This window comes from Electrophorus electricus, chromosome 12, assembly GCF_041902795.1.
Source record: "Electrophorus electricus isolate QZ-2024a chromosome 12, ASM4190279v1, whole genome shotgun sequence".
Classification (NCBI taxonomy): Eukaryota; Metazoa; Chordata; class Actinopteri; order Gymnotiformes; family Gymnotidae; genus Electrophorus; species Electrophorus electricus.
In genome coordinates this window covers 11,047,388-11,069,470 of record NC_137508.1, presented here as the reverse complement: position 1 = coordinate 11,069,470, position 22,083 = coordinate 11,047,388, and the positions used below count along the sequence as shown (strand labels likewise).

Here is a 22,083-nt window from a genome sequence, read left to right as displayed (position 1 = left end):
GAGCTTTAATGGATGACATAATGTAGGCTCAATGTTGCTGTATTGTGTCCTGCAGGTACATCAGGTCCATGGTGCACTATGCCAGCATACGTCATCCAGCTTCCATCCTAGATGATCTTCATGGCAAAGTGCTGAATGAGGCATATCAGATCAGCAAGTCCACGGTGTCCGAGTCCGTAAGTAACCGTGTACATGCTCCAGGCATGTGGAAAATGCAGGCATGTTTCTCTGCTGTGGTGAAATATAGATAAATGAAGACAAAGACATCAGTTATAATTCTTTCAACATGTGTGTGCGATGCAGAGTACTGGCAAGCCAGAGCATAAAATCTCTAAGACTGAAGGCACCACTCCAGGATCCCTGAACATGTCACACGGCCAGACAGACCTGTCAATCAAACCAGACAATGTGAAAATAAAGGGCCTGCAAGCTAATGTTACCATCCCAAAGGTATCTGTGTCTGTGTGTCGGTGCTTCTGTGATGCATAGAAAATCTGCAGATCGACTGTGTGTGTGACTGTGTGTGTCTGCGCACACATCTGCAGGTGAATCTTTGTGTGCTGCAAGCCTCAGTAGAAGAAGGTTCTCCCTCTAATAAGAACATCACACATGTCTCTCTTGTGGCCCTCTGCTTCGACAGAATTGCTACCCAGCTCCGAATGAACAGGTATGAAGAAGCGTACACCCATATGCTCTCATCTCTCTCACTCTCTATATCTCTTCTACAGGATGGTAAATAATGGGAGCAAAGAGACTGTTATGTTGCGTTTAACATGGCGTAATGTACAGGGGAATAGTGGAGGACACGGAGAAGACCTCCGCAGTGCTGGAGAAGTTCTCATCGGCCTCCAAGATGGCACCTCAGTCCAGTGGCTCCTTGCGCTCCAATGCTGGCGTGGAGAAAGGCAAAGAGATCGCGGCCAGACTCAACATCCATCGCATACACAGCCAGCTGCGTGGGCTGGACTCGTCAGGTGGGTGCCCAGATCGCCATGCTCACGCCTGCACCATTTATCAGCTCTGTAGCAGTTCACGTGGTTAAGAATTTGCATTAACCTGCCGGTCACTTCATGAGGTTTTTGCTGTGTTTGCAGATCTGGGTGCGAGTGCTATAACTGCCATTCCATTTGAGAAGTCCAAAGTCCTCTTCAGCCTAGAGGAGACGGACGACTTTGCCTTAGTGGATGAGACAGAAGCTTCAGTCACCATGGACCACATCCCAGATCACGCCTCTGACCCCTCCCGATCTGGGGCGAGCCCTGAGAAATGGGGTTGGATCATGTTTGAGTGTGGGATTGAGAACCTCACTGTTAAAGGTATTGTCCATGACTAGGAATATGGTTACATTGCTTTGTAAGTAATTAGTCATGCTGTGAAATAGATGTGTGTGTGTGTGTTTGTGTGTGTGTTTGCTTGGTCGTTCTGCTTTTCCCAGGGGGACGTCAGTCAGGGGCAGTGCTCTACAGCGCATTTGGAGTGATGAGTGGTGCTGAAGCTGGTGTTAGGGGCGGGGTGTCAAAATCAAATGGTTCGAGTGGCTCTCAGACAGGAAGTGGCTACAGCACTGATGTATCTGATGACAACCTGCCCAACGATACACACAGCCCCACCTCTGAGCCCAACAACAACTCGGACTCCGACGAGCAGGTACTGACGCGTCATCTTCTATCTGATCGAGCCAGCCTCTGTTTCGTGATGCTTTCTCACTGGCTACAAATGTTGGTCATTTTAAGGACGAGGGGGTGGAGTCTGACGACTTGAAGAAGGACCTCCCCTTGTTGCCCCCTCCCCCTGACTCCAGCAGTATGAAGCTTACCATAAAGGAGATCTGGTTCAGTTTTGCCGCTCCAACTAACATACGCTCGCAAACACAGGCCATGTCCAGGTATAAACAGTCAAACAGTCACGTGGAAGTTCATTTGGCCCCTAACAAACTTGGCCTCTTACTAAACCAAGGTAAAAACCTTCCACTGTTCCGGATTTTCCGGATGCTCTGTTTTGTAACAGGCAGCTGAACCTGTTGAGCACAGCGACCCCTGCAGTTGGTGCATGGCTAGTGCCGATCGACCAGCTGAAATCCTCACTGCAGAAACTGGAAATGGAGGCCACCCTGCGTGTGTGTGCCGTTATGGGCTGCATCATGACCGAGGCTCTGGAGGTCAGAAATACACCCCCCGGATGAGTACGAATACACGTTCAGCACTTTCAGCTCAAAGGTAGTCCCACTGATCTGATAAGTGTGTGTGTTTTATTGTAACAGAAAAAGAGCATTCACATCCCATTACGGAGCAAGTATAATCGCGTGACCAAGCGAGCACGGTACCTTCACGAAAACCCGTCCTGTTTGTTGTGTAATATTTTACACCGCTACCTACAACAAGCAGATTACAGTATTATAGAGGAGGCTACTATGGTAAGAGTTCATACTGTTACTGTGTGGGGGTGGGGAGAGGAAGGGAGGAACATTTTTTTTGCACATTCTAACTTTTCTTCTCTCGTTGCTCAGAATGATGGCCTCCCTGCCCTGGTCACACTGAAAAAAGGTTTGGTCGCTTTGGCGCGACAGTGGATGAAGTTCATCATCGTCACCCAAGCCTTTAAGGCAGTTGGCCTGCTACGACCCAATCAACTGCCAAAACCCAAAGAGCCCGCACCTACAGATCTGGACCCCACCATCTGTGTGGATAGTGGCGCTGCCCTTCAAAGTGACACCAGTGCTGATGGTGTGGAGTTTGAATTTGATGCAGGTAACGCATGCGCACACACACACACACACACACACACACACTGTACATACGTGCTGTTTTGATCTATAATACATGTTCCTCTGGTTGTCATGCTGTGTTTAGGCACTGTTAGTGAGCACACAATGCTACTGGAGGGTGTGTGCAGTCGCCCTGTTCCCACTGGAAATTCGGCTCCTGTGAGTGGTGTTGAGATCATGAGGAAATTGTCTAAATCTCACACACACAATGAGTCCGGTCTTAGGATAAAGGTATGTGACGAATGTCATTTAGTTTTCAGTTGTGTTATTGGTGTGATGTGTTATGAACTTGTAATACTGTTGTCGTTATTGCTTTCAGGGGTCCCATCCTTACCAGTCTCTTAGTTACACAAGTGGAGACACAGCAGCTGATTCGCCAGCTCATGTGAGTCGGACAGGGCTTCAGTCCAATCATAGCCCGCGCAAGGAGTCATTGCTAAGCTACCTGACAGGAAGCTTCCCTAGCCTCCATAACCTGCTGGATGCCACGCCTCCTCGCACTAGTGAGCCAGTGGCAGCCAAGAGCAGCTCTCTGACACGTACAGGTATACTGCCAACTTCAGATGGAAAGTGGTTCCATTAAATATCTAATCTAAATATGTACACTGCCTGGCCAAAAAAAAGGTTACACACACTAATATTTCGTTGGACCGCCTTTAACTTGGATTACAGCACACATTCGATGTGGCATTGTTTCCACAAGCTTCTGCAATGTCACAACCTTTATTTCTGTCCAGAGTTGCATTAATTTTCCCCCAAGATCTTGTATTGATGATGGGAGATTTGGACCACTGCACAAAGTCTTCTCCAGCACATCCCAAAGATTCTCAGTGGGGTTCAGGTCTGGACTCTGTAGTGGCCAATCCATATGTAAAAATGATGTCTCATGCTCCCTGAACCACTCTTTCACAATTTGAGCCCAATGAATCCTGGCATTGTCATCTTGGAATATGCCCGTGCCATCGGGGAAGAAAAAATGCATTGATGGAATAACCTGGTCATTCAATATATTCAGGTAGTCAGCTGACATCATTCTTTGGGCACATGACATTGCTGAACCTAGACCTGACCAACTGCAGCAACCCCAGATCATAGCGCTGCCCCCACAGGCTTGTACAGTAGGCACTAGGCATGATGGGTGCATCACTTCAGCCGCCTCTCTTCTTACCTTGATGCACCTATCACTTTGGAACAGGGTAAATCTGGACTCATCAGACCACATGACCTTCTTTCATTGCTCCAGAGTCCAATCTTTATGCTCCCTAGCAAAATGAAGCTGTTTTTGCCAGTTAGCCTCACTGCCAAGTGGTTTTCTTAAGACTATACAGCTGTTTAGTCCTAATCCCTTGAGTTCTCGTGTGTGTGTGTGTGTGTGTGTGTGTGTGTGTGTGTGTGTGTGTGTGTGTGTGTGTGTGTGTGTGTGTGTGTAAATGCTCTTACTTTCACTATTAAACATATCCCTGAGTTCTACTGTTGTTTTTCTTCGATTTGATTTCACCACGTTTACATGATCGCCGATCACGATCATTCAAGATTTTTTTCTGACCACATTCCTTCCTCAAAGATTGTTTCCCCACTGTCCTTCCACATTTTAATAATGCGTTGGACAGCTCTTATCCCGATTTTAGTAGTTTCAGCAATCTCCTTAGATGTTTTCTCTTTTTGATCCAATAATTTGACCCTTCTGAAACAGATTGAAACATCTTTTCCACGACCACAGGATGTGTCTTTTGACATGGTTGTTTAACAAATGAGAAGCTACTCACTGCATCAGTTAGGGTTAAATAACTTGTTGCCAGCTGAAACATAATCACCCATGCAGTAATTATCCAATGGGAGGCTCTTACGTATTTGCTTAGTTAAATCCAGGTGGTGACCTTTTTTTTGGCCAGGGTGTGTGTGTGTGTGTGTGTGTGTGTGTGTGTTTATATATATATATATATAAAATAAATATAAATATAAATAAAAAAATCTCATTGAAGTATCACCATTTGGTGTTGCCTAGGTAACAGCCTTGGCACAGATGTGCTCACTGAGCATCCTCTCTTGTCTGAGCCGTGCTCCGTCAGCTTCTACAACTGGATGTCCATCGCTGTGGGAAACCGCTCAGGGGGCAACGTGCAGGAGTCTCCAATCAACCGCTCTCAGCACAACAGCCTGCAGACAGGAGGTGTGTGGGCATGCATGTGGGCCTTTGTGGCTTTGGCATGTGTGTGTTTCTACACAGTGATGAATAATGTATTGTTCCTCTGTAGGCATGCTCCCAACCATTCCGTCAGCATCTGACTTTAACACAGTTCTATCAAGTGATCAGAACACGATGGACACGCACTCTCAGCACTCACACTCACAACACAGCACCAGCCAGGAAGACCTGCTGGAGCAAGACGAGACCAACCTCTGCCCTGCAGCGGTGCAGCTGGCTGATGCACAGGTGTGTGTATACACACACCCAAACTCCCACACTCAATTAATACATTTGAAATTTAATTTGATCATATCTTTAACTTTGTGTGTGTGTGTGTGTGTGTGTGTGTGTGTCTAGGTGGTGTTTAAGCCTTTGCTGAGTCACACTGGGATTCAGCCTCAGGATGCACCCCCACTTAGCTATAAGATGTATTTCGGAGAGCATCTGTCCTTCAGTGGGACTCTGGAGTGTCTGAGGGCTGACATTGTGGACTCAGACACCAGCAAAGACAGGAAGAACAAGAAAGTGCGCAGGTAATGCACATCTCGCTTTGGCTTCATGCAGATCCACGCCTGCAAAGTTACTGTGATTAGAGCCATCAGGATTGATATTTATGGCAACCATGGCTTATAACTTTTTTTGGTTAGTCAGATTTAGCTGATTGTCATGTTCATCACAGTGTATTAGATGTAGTACAGGGCAATATTCAAGCAGTAATCTATTACTGTGTGACAGCATAGTTTGTGTATGTGTGTGTATGTGTGTATGTGTGTGTGTGTGTGTGTGTGTGTGTGTGTGTGTGTGTGTGTCGCAGGCAGGGCATGGTGAACCTCCCGCCTTTGGAGTTCAAACCTGCTCTGATGATCGAGACGTTCAGCGTGAACGCCGTCGTGCTGGAGAAGTGCATGTCGTCTGTGCCGTCGACCAGCGCGCTCTCCTTCCATGAGCTGAGCCGGCGGCCACAGGCGAGTGTGCACTGCCACTTCACGCTGGCCTGCCAGGCCATCCGCCAGCACGTGGACATGGCACTGGTGCGCCTCATCCACCAGTTCAGCACCATGATCGACGACATCAAGGCCACGCAGACGGACATTAAGTTGAACCGCTACACAGCCGGCTCCGCCTCGCCCACACCCACCTTCAAGGGGCGCCCGTACCGCGAGTTCCGCTCGTCCGAGTTCAGTCGCAGCTCCCGCGGCAGCCTGAACGGTGTGCTGCGCCTCACTGCGCAGAAGAACAAGCGTGTGGGCGCCGGGTCGGGCATGGACACGCTGCCGCGAAACCGGGAGCCACGGGGGCGGAGCTCGCTGGGAAGGTCCGAGAGGCGCACGTCCAAGGCGTCGCGCAAAGGCTCGCGAGATGTGGCCGACCACGTGGCCATCCAGATGGACGACTCGGACTCGATCACGGTGTCGGAGCAGAGTGAGCCGTCGGCCGAGTGCTGGCAGAACATGTACAAGCTGCTCAACTTCTACTCACTCATCTCGGACCCGACAGGCATCCTGGAGAAGACCCAAGAAAACGGGCTGTCAGGTTGGCAAAGCAGTACTGCCGCTGTTTAGGCCTTTTGGCTGAGCCTTCTAGCTGTTTTGCGTTTGAAGAGTTTTTTTGGCTTTTCTCCTTCATAGATGGTGGGCGGAGCCCTGCAGAGCCCTCATGCCGCTTGGCATTGGACTCGGAGGCGGAGTCTCCGCCAAGCCGGCCAGGGCGGAGACGGAGCTTGGTGAGCTCAGAGCCTCAGCATGTCACGCTGATCGTGTTCGGAGTGGGTATGGTGAACCGTACACACCTGGAGGCAGACATCGGAGGACTGACCATGGAGGCAGAACTAAAGAAAATACACGGCAGCTTCACACTGAAGGAAAAAATGAAGGGTAACTGCTACAAAATCACACCCACTCTTCATTCCCAGTGCCCATGCACACGCATTAACACATCTCTCGCCCTGCACAGATATCCTTCATCAGAAGATGACTGAAACCTGTGCGTCGGCTCACATCGGCGGTGTGAACATTGTGCTTCTGGAGGGCATTACACCAGACATCCAGTCAGTATGAGCTTAAGCCTAGCCATACGGCCCACTCATTTTGACCTAAACTCTAAAATTTGATCTGTAACCAACCTAAGCACCAATATGTATTTTTAAACCTTCGCTACAAAACACTTCACAACTTAATTACAGCATGTGTGCTACCTCTGGTATGCAGTGAAAAATGTTAAATAAATTTTTATGTTACTTTCAGTGTGATATTCTGACATGTTGACAGTGTTTTGTCTTTTGTGTACTTGTTTCCTTATTAGTTATTTTATCTGTTTATTTTTTAACCTTGTTTTTTAGATTTTATCTAATGGACATATTGGCCATTCTTGGGTTATTTTGAGAGAACTTTTTCTTTCTTTCTTTCTTTCTTTCTTTCTTTCTTTCTTTCTTTCTTTCTTTCTTTCTTTCTTTCTTTCTTTCTTTCTGTCTTTCTGTCTTTCTTTTTCTGTCTGTATTTTCTTTCTCATGTTCTCTTGTCTCTTTCTCTCTGTTTTTCTGCCTCTCTCACTGGCAGACTGGAGGACTTCCCAACCTCCCCTACCAGCACAGCCAAGCAAGAGTTTCTGTATGTTCCACTTCCTTTCTACAAACCTTCCTTATTCCCCATAACCCTTTTTACAACCTCTCATCACTTCTTGCCTGTGAGCTCAACTCCCGTGACCGACGCAGTTTAACACTATAAATTGCAGAGCTTGTCTGTGGCTTTTTTGGAACATTTGTATGTTTTCTTACTCCATCGTGTGCTCTACTAAAAGTGATCATTATGTGATGCCTAACTAGTCTGTGTACAGTGTTGGGTCATTTACTGTTAAACAGTGACATCAAACAAGACAAGCAAGGGGACAAATGCATTTATTCACAGATGTCATAAATTGAATTTCCATGTATAATCTGGTTTTGTAAAGGTTTGGTGATTTTTGTTTTATTTGTGTGTGTGTGTGTGTCTGTGTGTGTGTGTGTGTTTTAGGACGGTGGTGAAGTGTAACATTGCTAAATCTCAGGCTCTGTACAGCGCTCAGCGTGGGCTGAAGACCAATAACGCTGCTGTGTTTAAAGTGGGCGCCATCATGATCAACATCCCACAACACCCTGCAACGCTGCACAGCATGATGGTGCGCAGCTCGCACCAGCTCTCCAAGCAGATCTCCGACCTCATCCGGCAGCCTGCCAATTCGTGAGTCAGATGCAAACTTGGAAAAACAACTGAGAAGCCTCACTCCACTACCATACTTTACATTCATGGTATCCCATGTTCTTCCAGATACTAACTCGGATCAATTTAATTTCAGCCCACCCCCAAACAGGGAAGACACACCCACCCCACAGCCATCTGACAAGGCCTCAAGTGTCAATCAGACTCCAGTCGAAGCTATCGAGTTCCCGCAGCTACCCGAAGGCCTGGAGAAGAAGCCAATCGTGCTGAAGTTCAGTGCCATGCTGGATGGCATCACCATCGGTGCCGCCCTGCTGCCCTCCCTCAAGGCAGAGTACAAGATGGGCAGAATGAAGAGCCATGGGATGACTGGTACTGGCAATTGCATTATTACTGGATAGTGATGTGTGGATGATGTGCCAAATGAGTTATTGAATTCTGCCTTTAAGAGGTTTTTTTTTTTTTAATAGATCCTGGTTTATTGGTCACTCAAACTAGAAGCTGCTACACCCTGAATGTGTAATATTCAGTCTGTAGCAGTACTGTAGAGGAGAAAGCATTGTGCTAAATTGGTGCTATAATGTTCCTCGTTGCTTCGCAGGGGCCCAGACGAGGTTCACGTTTGAACTGCCCAATCACAAGCTGTGCTTCCAGTCTAAGGTGTCGCCGGTGGACATGTCGGCCATGCCTCCCTCTGCCAGCCTGACCCTCCCACCGGTCACCATGTCAGGGGAATACATCATTCAGGAGCACGAGGGCCACAGCGACACGGCCTGGGCCCCCGACGACATGCCCACCAAGCATGGCAGCTACCTGCAGGGCAACTACCTGCGGTGCCTGGCTGAGGTGAGTGAGTCGCACCGAGTGACTGAGGTGGATTTACGCCCATCTTTGTCGATCACACAGGCTTCGCGTTTTACTTTATTGTGGATGGCAACTGAGCTTGAGTTTGTTCTTTGACCTTCAGATCGGGTCATTTGAACACAGTCTGACCACAGACCTGCTCAACCACCTGGTGTTCCTGCAGAAGGTCTTCATGAAGGAAGTTAATGAGGTCATCCAGAAAGTCTCAGGTGTGCAGCCCAACAGATTCTAATGATGATGAATGTGTTACGGGTGCTGCAATGAATCAATGATTGAATCACATATCAAGTGTGGGATATTGGCATATGTAGTGGTGCGATGTTTACTCTGTGTGTGTGTGTGTGTGTGTGTGTGTGTGTGTGTGTGTGTGTGTGTGTGTGTGTGTGTGTGTGTGTGTGTGTGTGTGTGTGTGTGTGTGTGTGTGTGTGTGTGTGTGTGTGTGTGTGTGTGTGTGTGTGTAGGGGTAGAGCAGCCCATTCCTTTGTGGAATGAATATGACGTGTCCGCTGATGGGGACAAGCCTAAAATCCTGCTCTACTCTCTCCACCTCATGTTTAAGGTATAATATAACCCTTTATTTTAATTTGTTTGGCTAGACTGGCTGCTTAGTCAGGCCTCACTTTTTATTTTGTTCTAATAATTAGGCCATGCTGATTAAACACCATTTCCCCATTAAATAGAAATTATGCATCTAAGGTTGAATTTCTTAAGTGTGCTTAATCATGAATAATGACAGCACCGTATATGATCAACATGACTAATGAATGACTAATTGTAGGGCATTCAGATGACTGCCACCACTCCCTCTATGAGAGCTGTGCGCTTTGAGACTGGTTTAATCGAACTAGAATTGTCCAATCGAATTCAGTGCAAAGCTACACCAACAGGCAGCAGCTATCTGAAGCTGTTTGGGAAATGTCAGGTGGATCTGAACCTTGCACTGGGACAAATTGTCAAACACCAGGTATTCTTTTTCTTTTTTTCTTCCCATACACCAATGTTCACTTCACGCACTATTGTAATACTTCTTAATTTGTGATGCTGCTCTTTGTGTTAGGTCTACGAGGAGGCCGGGTCAGATTTCCATCAGGTTGCATATTTCCGCACTCGGATTGGCTTACGAAATGCTCTCCAGGAGGAAATCAGTGGCTGCTCTGACAAAGAGGCAGTCCTTATCACACTTAACCGTCCAATAGTATTTGCCCAACCGGTAGCATTTGACAGAGGTAAGCCAATATTGTACTAGGGAAGTCTGTAAATTAATAATTACACCTTTTTGCATCGGCACGTTGATAGTTTTGTGTGTGTGTGTGTTTCAGCTGTACTGTTCTGGTTGAACTATAAGGCGGCCTACGATAACTGGAAGGAGCAGCGGCTGGCGTTAAACTCCGACATCCACATGGCCACTAAAGAGGTGGTAGACAAACTCCCAGGGATCCAGCAGAGCAGTGTGCAGGCCTTCAGCACGCTGTTCCTGCAGCTCACAGTTAATGACCTGGGCATCTGTCTGCCCATCACCAGCACCTCACAGGTGAACACATGCCCACGTCTGCACACGCGCGCTCTCCTGCAGTGACTTAAGAAACGAACATGCCACATGCTCACTTGTGTGCAGTTTTACACAGGAGCATGGGTGGATGGCCTAATCGGACGCACTAATGTTTTGCGCCTCCTCGCTTTTGTTTCTTAGGCCAATCACAGTTTGGATTTTGACACTGGCTCAGCGCTGGTGCTGACCATAGAGAGCACTCTGATCACGGCCTGCTCGTCTGAGTCTCTGGTCAGCAAAGGCCACTTCAAGAACTTCTGCATACGCTTTGCAGAGGGCTTCGAGACCTCGTGGGACGACTGGAAGCCTGAGGTCAGAGGAGACCTGGTCATGAACGCCTGTGAGTAGCATTCAGCAGCAATCGCACGAGTCCGTACAGGGCATGAGGCTTGCTCCACCATTAGCTAGCACTGGATAGAAGCTCGGTAGTTGGATTTGATTTAAACAAGATATCTGTTGTCATCAGGTGTTGTGCCTGATGGCACGTATGAGGTTTGCTCAAGAACCACTGGCCAAGCTGCTGCAGGTACGGGTGTGTGTGCGCGCGCCTGTGTGTCTGCACCTGAGTGCATGCATGCTTGGGTGCAGTGGGTGTGGTTGTCTGTCTGTGCATGTGTGTACATGTTTGGGTGTGGTGGGCGTGGCTGTGTGAGAGGGTCTGTGCGTTTCTGAGGGCAAACTGCATGTCCATCCTGCAGAGAGCAGCAGTGCGGGTACTTGGACTCTCAACGTGCTGTGGAAGATGTGTGGGATTGACGTGCACATGGACCCCAACATTGGCAAACGGCTCAATGCCCTGGGCAACACCCTCACTTCACTGACCGGCGAGGAAGATGTAGATGACATCACCGACCTGAACTCTGAGACCATAGCTGACCTGTCCGACGAAGACGAGAGTGATGACATGTCCCCCACTGTGACCGTGGTCAGTGTTCCCTCCTAAACGTCTAATCTTTAGCCAGCACGGCTGGTGCTGGTCAACATGTCTGTATGTGTGTGTATATAATGAAACGGATGTTTTTAAATTTGTTTTCTTTTTGTCACATGTCTTGACATCACTTGTTTAATATCTTTTTTGGGAGTTTGTTTGCGTTCCTGTCAGTATTTACATTACATGGGAACCCCAGAGCAAGTGTTTCTTTTTTCGTGTTTGTATGTTTGTGGGAGTGTGCTTTGCTAGCTGTATGAGTATGTCTGACCATTGTTTACAGTCTTTGGAGGGGGATCTCAGCCCCAGAGTATCGTTCAGGAAGCGGCTGGTGAACAGAATTCTGGGCATTAGCCCCCCACTGCCCCCCCCCTCTCCATCGGCACACTCCGACTCTCGGGAGGCTTCTGCCTCGTCCATCACTCGCGCCAAGTCGAGGAGCGTTCGGCTGCCTCCTTCTGCCAGTGCACACAGAGCTAGACACCCTAGACCCCTGTCCTGGGGCTGTGTATGTACTAGAGAGCTCCCGGCTGTCTCTGGCCATCTCGTCAACTGTCTTTCTCTCAGTCACTCTTGGGTGCTCTCTGTCTCTTGTGCTCGGTCGCTCTCTCTCTCTCTCTCTCTCTCTCTCTCTCTCTCTCTCTCTCTCTCTCTCCTCTGCATTCTTATTTCTCTGCATTCATATGGCTCTCGGGTGGAAAATCTTCTGAAAGCAAACCTCATCTCACAACTCATGGGCAGTGTTCATTCTGGTTATTCCGAGTCATTTTACAAACACCATATTGGACATGTGATCGTCCATTGACAGTTCTTTATAGTTTTAACATTTTGTCATACTTTTGGGTTGGGATGAAGTCTAGTATAGATCAACTTTTTCAGAATATTTCAGACTTTATGACTAGAAGTCAGTGACTTGAAATTGCTGGTGTCCTGTCAGTGTTGGAAGTGCAGGGTCAGCTTGGACTTTTCTGGAACCTCTTGCTCACTGTCTGATACCTGATTTCTTCTCACTGTAAGAAATGGGTGACCAATCTCATTTCAATACCTCTTTCCTCCAATCACAGAGGGCTCAAAGGGTATGTTGCTGTGTGAGGATGTATTTCATCGTGCTTCAGTAATGAGTGTGCATGTGTGTGCCCCTGTGTGAGTGAGGTGGGCTGGTGCTTTGATTTCATTATCGTGGTATAATAAGTGTGTGGGACCGCAGAACATTCCTGAGGCATGTGCTGCTCTAGGTGCATCGCACTGCTCAGTTTGGGATCTCTCTCTCTAGCTTTCTCGCTCTCTCGGTGCTTGTTTTATATTAATGGGATGTTCTTGGATTTTTCCTTCATGCAGGAGTCCTTTGACCCACGCAGGCAGGTGGTTGTGGGTAATCAGATCATCGATGCCCGGGGGCGGAAATTTAACAAGCGCCTGGTAGACATCAGAGAGCTTAATGAACAGGCCAAAGTCATTGACGACCTCAAGTAAGACAGATTCGATAATTCAGGCTGACTAGCGAAGCGTGATTTGATTTGAGTTGAAGCTTAATGATCTCTCTCTCTCTCTCTCTCTTTCTCTCTCTCTCTCTCTCTCTCTCTCTCTCTCTCTCTCTCTCTCTCTGCCTCACTCTCTGACTCTCACTCTCTCATGTTCTTTTAGGAAACTAGGAGCGAGTGAGGGCACTATTAATCAGGAAATCCAGCGCTACCAGCAGCTCGAGTCGGTGGCAGTGAATGATATCCGCCGGGATGTGCGCAAGAAGCTGCGCCGATCCAGCATGAGGGTGAGCAGCAGTCCTTTATGACCCCCCCCCACACAGCCCCTTCACTACTGCCCCCTTTCACTATCCCTGTGCGCTTAGAAAACTAGCGACGTGTGTGTGTGTGTGTGTGTGTGTGTGTGTGTGTGTGTGTGTGTGTGTGTGTGTGTGTGTGTGTTTCAGGCGGCGTCTCTTAAAGATAAGTGGGGTCTGGGCTATAAACCCAGCTACAACAGGTCCAAGAGCATCTCAGCAACAGGCAGACCAGCCATGAAAAGAATAGAGAGACAGAGGTACGCGCACACCTTTTAGTGTGCTTACTAATTACAGAACTCCTTATAGTGTGCTTACTAATTACAGAACTCCTTATAGTGTGCTTACTAATTACAGAACTCCTTATAGTGTGCTTACTAATTACAGAACTCCTTATAGTGTGCTTACTAATTAAAGAACTCCTTATAGTGTGCTTACTAATTACAGAACTCCTTATAGTGTGCTTACTAATTACAGAACTCCTTTTAGTGTGCTTACTAATTACAGAACTCCTTATAGTGTGCTTACTAATTACAGAACTCCTTTTAGTGTGCTTACTAATTACAGAACTCCTTAGTGTGCTTACTAATTACAGAACTCCTTTTAGTGTGCTTACTAATTACAGAACTCCTTTTAGTGTGCTTACTAATTACAGAACTCCTTTTAGTGTGCTTACTAATTACAGAACTCTTTACAGTACACTAGTAGTGTAAATAGTAAGAACATTATAAATATTAGTTTAATTAGTAAAAACACTAAAAAGAGTAGTGCAGTTAGTTACCAATTACACTACTCTTTAGAGAGATGTTTATATGCATATTATGTGACAATGATGTGTTTGTGCATGTGTGTGCCCACATTTTTAGTTCTAGACTAGGAGATATGGATGACCTACCAGACATTAAGGTGGATGCTGCCTCTCCAGGACCAAGAGTTACCTTCAACATTGACACGGTAGTGTGCACGTGCACATGTGTGTGTGCTCATGGGAGTGTGTCCATGTGTGATGCCGAGTGCTTTTTTTTGAGAGTATGCGTGTGTAAAATTGTGTTTACAGCATTATGTGCTATGTTTTGCTTTATATTTGTTTGCTGTATGCCATTTGTACATTTTGTTTATTTCTTTTCTACCTCTTTTGTTTGGAGTCTAATTTCTCTGTGTTCAGTGTCTCATGTCAGGACAGGCTCTTTGTTCCAGCAGAGCTTTTCCTGTGTCAGCACTTTGACCCCATACATTCTTTCATGTCTATTTGTGCCTAAGATGAGTAATGTGGCACTGGACACTCCCCAAACTCTACACCCTCCTCCCCAGAGTCCAGCAGACTCTGTCTTCAAGGTACTGCCCAAATGTGAAAATCACCTTTTTTCTGGATAAACCAATCTGCTGTTTCAAAACCTAATCGAAGATCTCCGCAGAGCACAGAGCTGCCACGCCTCTGTCCAGGCCTCTGGTTTTGCACTGGGTCAGTTTGGCTCCTGCCTCTCTAGCCACAGCTATTCTGAAACTGAAATGAGGTGGACTTGCTCTCACTCTCTCAAACTTGCTCCCAGTTTGCTTCTTATGTAGGTCTTGCTGGTTGACTAGACGTTTCCTCTCCATTTCTCCTGGGTTTGAGTCTGTGGCATGCTGTTCATCATATCTTCCTTTTCATCCGTCTTGTCTTTCTTGTGGCTGCATCTTTCATCCCTCTCTCCTCCGCTGGATTTTAGAGAAGTGCATGATTTGGGAACCTAATGGAAAATCGGCTTAAGGGAAATGGACAGGTGCACTGTCCAAAGTACTAACCTTTCAAACGATGACAGTTAGGTACAGTGGGTCCAGGTAGAGGAGCTGAGGGACCTGTGGATTTGTTTGTGTAAATCCCTCATATGAAATTTGTGTTCACAAATGGATATATTTTTATATTAGTGGTTAGCCTTGAATTGTCTTTCATTTTAAACCCCAAAAAGATGCAGATGACAAAAGATTGGCTTAGTATCCATTGCCATGTAGAACATTCTGGAGAGATTGCTTGGTCCTTGAAAAGGCTGACAAAATTCCTAAAGCCTGTAGGATGGATTTAGATAGATAGACAGACAGATAAATGGGGCCAGTGAACATTCTGACAGTTAATTCTTGCTGACTGTTGAAGTTCCCGGAGGAGACAGAGATGGACTTGTTGTCTGTCACCGCCGACGATCCCACCCATCGTTACCCATCATACTCAGTGCTCAGTCCGCTCACCACGCCTGAAGTCTTCTCACCCAGCATTCCCTTCCAGCCTGATGACAGTCGCCGTGATGACCTGTCCTCCTCCTCTTCAGAGGACTCGGACAAAGATGATGAGTTTGACCGTGAGAGACATGGTTACTACCGGCGACCAGGGTCAGCCACACACACACGTACACACACGCACACTTCACATTAACTCAGGAAAGCAAACCACAAACCTCAGGGCAGTCTTAAGCTGATGTAATTAGTTTGATAAAGTATGAATTCAACTTTATCATATAGTGCACTGCATTTCCATACTAGCTTTTATTCAAAATACACACAGACACACTATCACCTACTCCTTGACTGACAGCAAGCATCAATGTTCCTCAGATCAACACAGAAAAAGGGACTGGCAGCGTTATTTGGTGAGCGGTGGCCATCCACACCTCCTCAGCGTGGAGCGCTGACTCCGCCCAGCGAACGGAACATTGACTTTGAATTGGATGTGCGTGTGGAGATCGACAGTGGAAAGTGTGTGTTACACCCCACCGCCCAGCTTCCAGAGCATGAAGACCTCTCAGTGCGCAGGTTAATACTAGATCTCTCTCTCTCTCGCACACACGCACGCGCATACACACACGCATATAACACAAGTTCAGCCAAACTTGTCTACCGTGTGGTGGGCATCTGGTGTGTGGGTATGGGGGTGTGTGTGTGTGTGTGTGTGTGTGCGCGCGCATAAGTAACGTTCTCCCTCCTCTCTGTAGGAACTGCGATCGGAGCTCGCGGAGTCTTGATCAAGAGTCCCCTCCGAAGAAGCGGAAGCTGCAGCCAGGTTTCACGTCCAGCTCCAACATGCTGAGCAATAAGAGGGTGCCCTCCTCCCTGCAGAGCAAGAGTAGCGACATGGAGACCACCGTCTTCTACATCCCTGGAGTGGATGTCAAGGTCTACACACGCCTGCAACTCCACACAAACCACTGCCATCCGATGTTTCCCGCAGGATCAGTGCCCTCCTTCCCTGTCTGTCTGTCTGTCTGTCTGTCTGTCTGTCTGTCTGTCTGTCTGTCTGTCTGTCTGTCTCTGTCTGTCTGTCTGTGTCCCCAGAGTGGATGTCACACACGCACATAACACCTACACTCGAATATAGTTGCCTGAGACAGACGGTCCTTGCTGGCAGTAGGTGGGTCCTGACTTTTCGTGGTCACACTGTCTCCACAGCTGCACTACAACTCCAAGACTCTGAAGACGGACTCTCCTAACGCCTCGCGGGGCTCCTCGCTGCCCAGAACCCTCTCCAAAGAGTCCAAGCTGTATGGTATGAGAGAATCGCCCTGCCCTGTGGCCACAGCCCCCAACAAGACTAATATCCTCCTGTCCCCTCCTGTCCCTCCCCTCCCCTCAGGTACACGCTCTCAGTCTCTCGCTTTGCCCTCTCCACGCGCCTCCGGCTGCATGCTCCCAGCCTGCCTTCATGGAGCATGGCCAGCCAATCAGCACGACCAGCCAGTCAGCATGGCCGGCCAATCAGCACGCGTTGCTCCTGCATTAGTTCAGTGCTCATATCACTGTGGTTTTCATCTCTGCCCGTGACACGCTTATGCGTACTGTCAGCATGTGTGTGTAGCTCAGCATGGCTGATGTAAACGTGATCTCACCATCACTTTTGTTTGCATGGCATACTGGCTTTGGAATGCTTTGGGATACATTTCTACTTCAGTTTTGCCTGTGGAGGAAAATTCACTGAAAAGGTTCTCAGTAATGTGTAGTCTGGAAAGGTATGGTGATGCGTTTTATTTTTAAATGCATTGTGGCTTTGTGAAATATGCACACTTCTCAGCCTTGTTCAGTTATGCCATTTCTGCATTGCGCAGTGCACGCACGTTTCCAGATGTGGACTTCACTGTAGTGCCTGGCCTGCAGTCACAGGAAGAACAAATCTGTTGTCCAGGCACTATGGTGTACTTCAATTATCTGATTCTCTCCTCGGGAGGTTAACTAGTGTATGTGTGTGTGTGTATGTGTGTGTGTGTATGTGTGTGTGTGTATGTGTGTGTGTGTATGTGTGTATGTGTGTGTGTGTATGTGTGTGTGTGTATGTGTGTGTGTGTATGTGTGTGTGTATGTGTGTGTGTGTGTGTGTGTGTGTGTGTGTGTGTGTGTGTTCATGCGTGCAGCTAAAAGCAAGGCAGGGGGGGGTGTGAAGACTGCCAAGCTGTACGCGTGGGTAGCCCTGCAGACTCTTCCAGAGGAAATGGTGATCAGCCCCTGCTTGCTGGACTTTCTGGAGAAAGCCTTAGAGACCATTCCCATTACCCCCGTGGACAGGAACTACACAGGTGGCACACCTCATCTATAGAAGAAATATTCACTTTGTGAAGAATTATTCTATGGCATAAATGTGTGTGTGTGTGTGTTTATGTAGCACTGAGTGCTCCTGAGGAGGATGTTGGTCAGTTTGACTCCGTGGATCCTCTGGAGGAGTCTCAGGTCTCACTGGTGTCGGCTTCTGCCTCTCCGTACTCCTCCTTCCCCGTGGACGTGGTTGTCTACGTGAGAGTGCAGGTACTACAAGCCCATCACAAATGTCCAGATCCGAAGGAAAATATCCAGATATGCCAAGAGTAGCATCACTTTCATATCAGTCCATCTCACGTTGACATTCTTCTTAGTTTTGTGTTGTACTTTCTGAATTTAAAACAGTAATTCCTTTGCCCCACGCAGGGGTTTTAGCAGTGCAGTGAATATTGGGCTGGATTTGTGTCTTTCAGCCGTCCCAGATCCGCTTCAGCTGTCTGCCCATGTCTCGTGTGGAGTGCATGCTGAAGCTACCCTCTCTGGACCTCGTCTTCTCCTCCAATAGGGGAGAGCTGGACCCCCCTGGCCCCGCCAACCCAGACACCCAGCACACGCCCTCCTCCACTCCTCCATCTGTGCACGCCCACAGGATACCTGGCAGCAAAGGTAGGAGGAAAAGTTAATGTTGTGACCTTGTAAGGGGGGGGGTTCACACGGCACTTTTTTTAACACGACGTGTGCTGTATCACTTGAAAAAGCAAAACTTACTTCTTCTAGACAGTGAGAGTACATCAAAACTGTACTGAGAGAGTTGATTGCATCCTCGATTGGTCAGTGGTGGATGATATAGCGCTCTTGCGCCGCTCTCAACACACAGGTTTTTCGACCTCATGGCATGGTTTAAAAATGCAAAGTGTGCGGCCCAGGCTAGAGGAGCATGAAACGCGCACGAAAGGGAACGCGCTTCGGAGAGTCCAACAAGGTGTTGTCAGCAGCCCCTAAAGCTGCATTTCCGCACTGCGTTCTAAACCCATTCTGTGGTGTCTTTCATCAGGTCCACCTCTGGGTTTGGGCAGCCCTCTGGGGCGGAGTCGGCACAGCAGCAGCCAATCCGATTTATCAGGCCCACCCACTAACTCCTCTGGGCTGAGCTTCACAGCATGCATGTCTGACTTCTCCCTCTATGTATTCCATCCCTACGGAGCTGGCAAGCAGAAGTCTGCCGTAGCCGGCCTGCCTCCCGGACCGGGACCACTGGGTAAGAACACAGCTGGGGGGGCTTATCTATGAAACAGCATTTAAACAATGTTGTGCTGCCATTTATATATGAATTTGTAGTTGAATGCGAACATTAATTTACTGTAAAGTGGTGTGTGTGTGTGTGTGTGTGTGTGTGTGTGTGTGTGTGTGTGTGTGTGTGTGTGTGTGTGTGTGTGTGTGTTGCAGGATCAGTAGAGGAGGAGAGTACCTCTGTCACAGGCAGAAAGGATTCTCTCTCCATTAACCTGGAGTTTGTCAAAGTCAGTCTGTCCAGGATAAGACGTACAGGATGCCCTGCATTTATTGACACTTTCCTGGCCAGCAAGGGAGGCAAGATAGATACCACGCTCATTAACATCTCAGGTACATTGACCTTACAACATCCAGATGCCAAGAGAATGCTCCAAGAGAATTAATATTATTTCAGTCAGAATTCTGTTTGGCTTTGCTATTGCTGGACACTATACAGGGACTGAGACAGTGTTGTGTTTGTGTTCTAATTTAGCGGTGTGTGATATTGGCTCAGCCTCGTTTAAGTATGACATGAGACGTCTCAGTGAGATCCTGGCCTTCCCAAGAGCCTGGTACCGCCGCAGCATTGCCAGGCGACTGTTCCTAGGAGACCAGACCATCAACCTACCAGGTCAGACATTATGACCGTCATTTCATTTCCATCCGTATAGTACTGACCCTGCTATCCCAGCTCAAGTGTGCATACGTGTCTGTGTGTGCGCCAGCGTCTGGCCCAGCCACCCCCGACTCGGCGGAGAGCGTAGCACAGCACCTGTCTCCAGAGTCGAGTCGCAAAGCCTGCTGGAGAACATGGGACGGCCAGGCCGCCCAGCACCACTCCAGTGTTTTCAGTGATGCCACACCCAACCACACACACCTCAAATCCCCTGCTCCCGGGCGCTCCCGCAGTGTATCTGACTCCTCCGCACCCCGCAGAGGTACGCACACAGTTTTGTTCGTCATTGAACACTCGCACAGTATTTTTCCCTATTATTGCCTTTCTACACATATACACACACACACACACGTTGTGGTTTGTTCGATAATGCGGTGTCTCCCTGCAGACTCAGTAACCAAGACCTCCACGCCGTCCTTCCGCAACACTAAGTCAGCAGCCCAGCAGGGTTCACCATGGGAGACACTGGTGGTGTTTGCCATCAACCTCAAACAGCTCAACGTCCAGATGAATATGAGTAATGTCATGGGCAACAACACGTATGAGAAGCTCCGCCATACATGCCACACACCTGCTAGCCAAACACAAACGGTGTACTCTGCCATACAGCCAAACCATGTTCAGAGTATCTAGCGTTTTTGTGTGTGTTGGTGTGTGTGTGTGTGTGTGTGTGTGTGTGTGTGTGTGTGTCCGTGTGTGCGCACGCGCATGCGTGTAGCTGGACGACGAGTGGATTGAAGAGCCAGGGGCGCTTGTCAGTGGGCAGTAACAGAGATCGTGAGATCAGCATGTCTGTAGGTCTGGGCCGCTCCAAACTGGACTCCAAAGGAGGAGTGGTGGGAGGAAACATCGATGTCAACACGCTGGAGATGGTCTGTACGTACACGCCTCCCTCACCCGCACGCCCGCCTCCTTAAAGGTTCCCTCATCTCTGATCTGCTGCCAACCGCTGCACCGCTCACAGATTTTGTGTTTGGTGTGTAGCCCACATCTCGGAGCACCCCAACCAGCAGCCCAGCCATAAGATCCAGATCACCATGGGCTCCACGGAGGCCCGCCTCGACTACATGGGCTCCAGCATTCTGATGGGGGTTTTCAGCAACGCCGACCTGCAGCTCCAGGATGAGTGGAAGGTCAACCTTTGTGCTGATGCCAGCCTTTCAGAGAAAAGGTAAGGAGCTTACAAATATACTGACCAGCCTATCAGAGAAAAGAAAAAAAGTATGACCAAAGCACTGATCAGTATATTTATAAAGAATTACTGTGGAATACTTGTAGAATCAATTTGCAGAATTACTAGAAAGCAATCAGCAAAATGCAATATGGTACTACACACTGATCTACAGTTTGTTAGGAAAGTTTACTGGTCATGACAAATAATGTATTGTTCAAAATAAAATTCATATGTACATTCATGTTAAAGTTATTTGATTAATCCACATGTGATTCCACAATTGTCACATATGTGAAGGTGAATATGTGTGAATGTTTGCCATGCAGTGAGATCTTTGTGCATGGAGACCTGCAGTGGGATATCTTCCAAGTGATCATCTCCCGCTCCACCACTCCTGATCTGATCAAGATCGGCATGAAGCTGCAAGAGTTCTTCACTCAGCAGTTCGACACCAGCAAGCGTGCTTTGTCCACCTGGGGCCCGGGGCCCTACCTGCCCCCCAAAACACCTGTTGCCAGTGTGGAGAAAGGAGCTGCTGAACTCTGTGAGTAAGCTGCTGAACTTCTGAACTTGGCTGTGAGCCTCTTGTAGAAGAGCAATCAGAACTATAATTTAGTGGTTGCTCAGTGGTTAAGGTACTTGACTTGTAATCGGAAGGCTGCTGGTTCAAGCCCTACCTCTGCCAAGTTGCCACTGTTGGGCCCCTGAGCAAGACCCTTAACCCTCAATTGCTCAAGTTGTACTCAGTCATAATTTTAAATCGCTTTGGATAAAAGAGTCAGCTAAATGCCCTAAATGTAAATTTAGTGAGTTAAGTCTAAATAATTCTCCCTCCTCACAGACATGGATGCAGCGCATCACAGGCACTGGCCGGCAGTGCTGAAGATGGTGGCTGGCTGCCACATCTCCCTGTTCCAGATGCCCCTCCCTGAGGATGCTGTGCAGCTGGGAGGCTCTATGAGTCTCCACGGCAACCACATGACCCTGGCCTGTTTCCATGGGCCCAACTTCCGCTCCAAGTCATGGGTGCTGTTCCACCTGGAGGAGCCCAACATTGCATTCTGGACAGAGGCGCAGAAGATCTGGGAGGATGGTACTGTTAACACAGCGCTCACATTCTGACACACTGCTATAGTGGAATCAACACTTACTGTAGCAAAGTTATGAGTGCAGACACTCTCTGAGTGGGCCACACTTATGTTG

General features: G+C 48.1%; 1 protein-coding gene across 18 annotated transcripts in view; it reads left to right on the top strand.

Annotated features, from left to right (window-relative positions):
• The window catches only part of kiaa1109 (KIAA1109 ortholog), a 39,147-nt gene that overhangs the window by 14,075 nt on the left and 2,989 nt on the right, over positions 1–22,083 (top strand). The window contains exons 31-82 of one of the 18 annotated variants that reach the window (XM_081724106.1): positions 56–176; positions 304–450; positions 546–667; positions 790–974; positions 1,095–1,316; positions 1,436–1,647; positions 1,734–1,885; positions 2,008–2,158; positions 2,261–2,413; positions 2,507–2,747; positions 2,850–2,995; positions 3,084–3,309; positions 4,770–4,934; positions 5,020–5,198; positions 5,310–5,485; positions 5,767–6,485; positions 6,581–6,826; positions 6,906–6,999; positions 7,508–7,558; positions 7,961–8,167; positions 8,283–8,518; positions 8,748–8,992; positions 9,114–9,219; positions 9,472–9,569; positions 9,789–9,974; positions 10,068–10,236; positions 10,330–10,541; positions 10,701–10,899; positions 11,026–11,085; positions 11,258–11,484; positions 11,771–11,995; positions 12,826–12,956; positions 13,132–13,255; positions 13,415–13,524; positions 14,131–14,218; positions 14,525–14,599; positions 15,525–15,628; positions 15,851–16,048; positions 16,228–16,408; positions 16,682–16,865; positions 17,638–17,799; positions 17,886–18,025; positions 18,232–18,424; positions 18,813–19,016; positions 19,205–19,381; positions 19,524–19,661; positions 19,756–19,968; positions 20,095–20,245; positions 20,425–20,582; positions 20,691–20,877; positions 21,207–21,424; positions 21,722–21,973. In XM_081724106.1, coding sequence (XP_081580232.1) covers positions 56–176; positions 304–450; positions 546–667; positions 790–974; positions 1,095–1,316; positions 1,436–1,647; positions 1,734–1,885; positions 2,008–2,158; positions 2,261–2,413; positions 2,507–2,747; positions 2,850–2,995; positions 3,084–3,309; positions 4,770–4,934; positions 5,020–5,198; positions 5,310–5,485; positions 5,767–6,485; positions 6,581–6,826; positions 6,906–6,999; positions 7,508–7,558; positions 7,961–8,167; positions 8,283–8,518; positions 8,748–8,992; positions 9,114–9,219; positions 9,472–9,569; positions 9,789–9,974; positions 10,068–10,236; positions 10,330–10,541; positions 10,701–10,899; positions 11,026–11,085; positions 11,258–11,484; positions 11,771–11,995; positions 12,826–12,956; positions 13,132–13,255; positions 13,415–13,524; positions 14,131–14,218; positions 14,525–14,599; positions 15,525–15,628; positions 15,851–16,048; positions 16,228–16,408; positions 16,682–16,865; positions 17,638–17,799; positions 17,886–18,025; positions 18,232–18,424; positions 18,813–19,016; positions 19,205–19,381; positions 19,524–19,661; positions 19,756–19,968; positions 20,095–20,245; positions 20,425–20,582; positions 20,691–20,877; positions 21,207–21,424; positions 21,722–21,973 — 9,266 coding nt within the window. Of the gene's footprint in view, positions 1–55; positions 177–303; positions 451–545; positions 668–789; positions 975–1,094; positions 1,317–1,435; positions 1,648–1,733; positions 1,886–2,007; positions 2,159–2,260; positions 2,414–2,506; positions 2,748–2,849; positions 2,996–3,083; positions 3,310–4,769; positions 4,935–5,019; positions 5,199–5,309; positions 5,486–5,766; positions 6,486–6,580; positions 6,827–6,905; positions 7,000–7,507; positions 7,559–7,960; positions 8,168–8,282; positions 8,519–8,747; positions 8,993–9,113; positions 9,220–9,471; positions 9,570–9,788; positions 9,975–10,067; positions 10,237–10,329; positions 10,542–10,700; positions 10,900–11,025; positions 11,086–11,257; positions 11,485–11,770; positions 11,996–12,825; positions 12,957–13,131; positions 13,256–13,414; positions 13,525–14,130; positions 14,600–15,395; positions 15,629–15,850; positions 16,049–16,227; positions 16,409–16,681; positions 16,866–17,637; positions 17,800–17,885; positions 18,026–18,231; positions 18,425–18,812; positions 19,017–19,204; positions 19,382–19,523; positions 19,662–19,755; positions 19,969–20,094; positions 20,246–20,424; positions 20,583–20,690; positions 20,878–21,206; positions 21,425–21,721; positions 21,974–22,083 lie in introns of all 18 variants that reach the window. The other 17 variants (XM_035531725.2, XM_081724109.1, XM_081724108.1 and 14 more) reach the window with 17 other exon arrangements.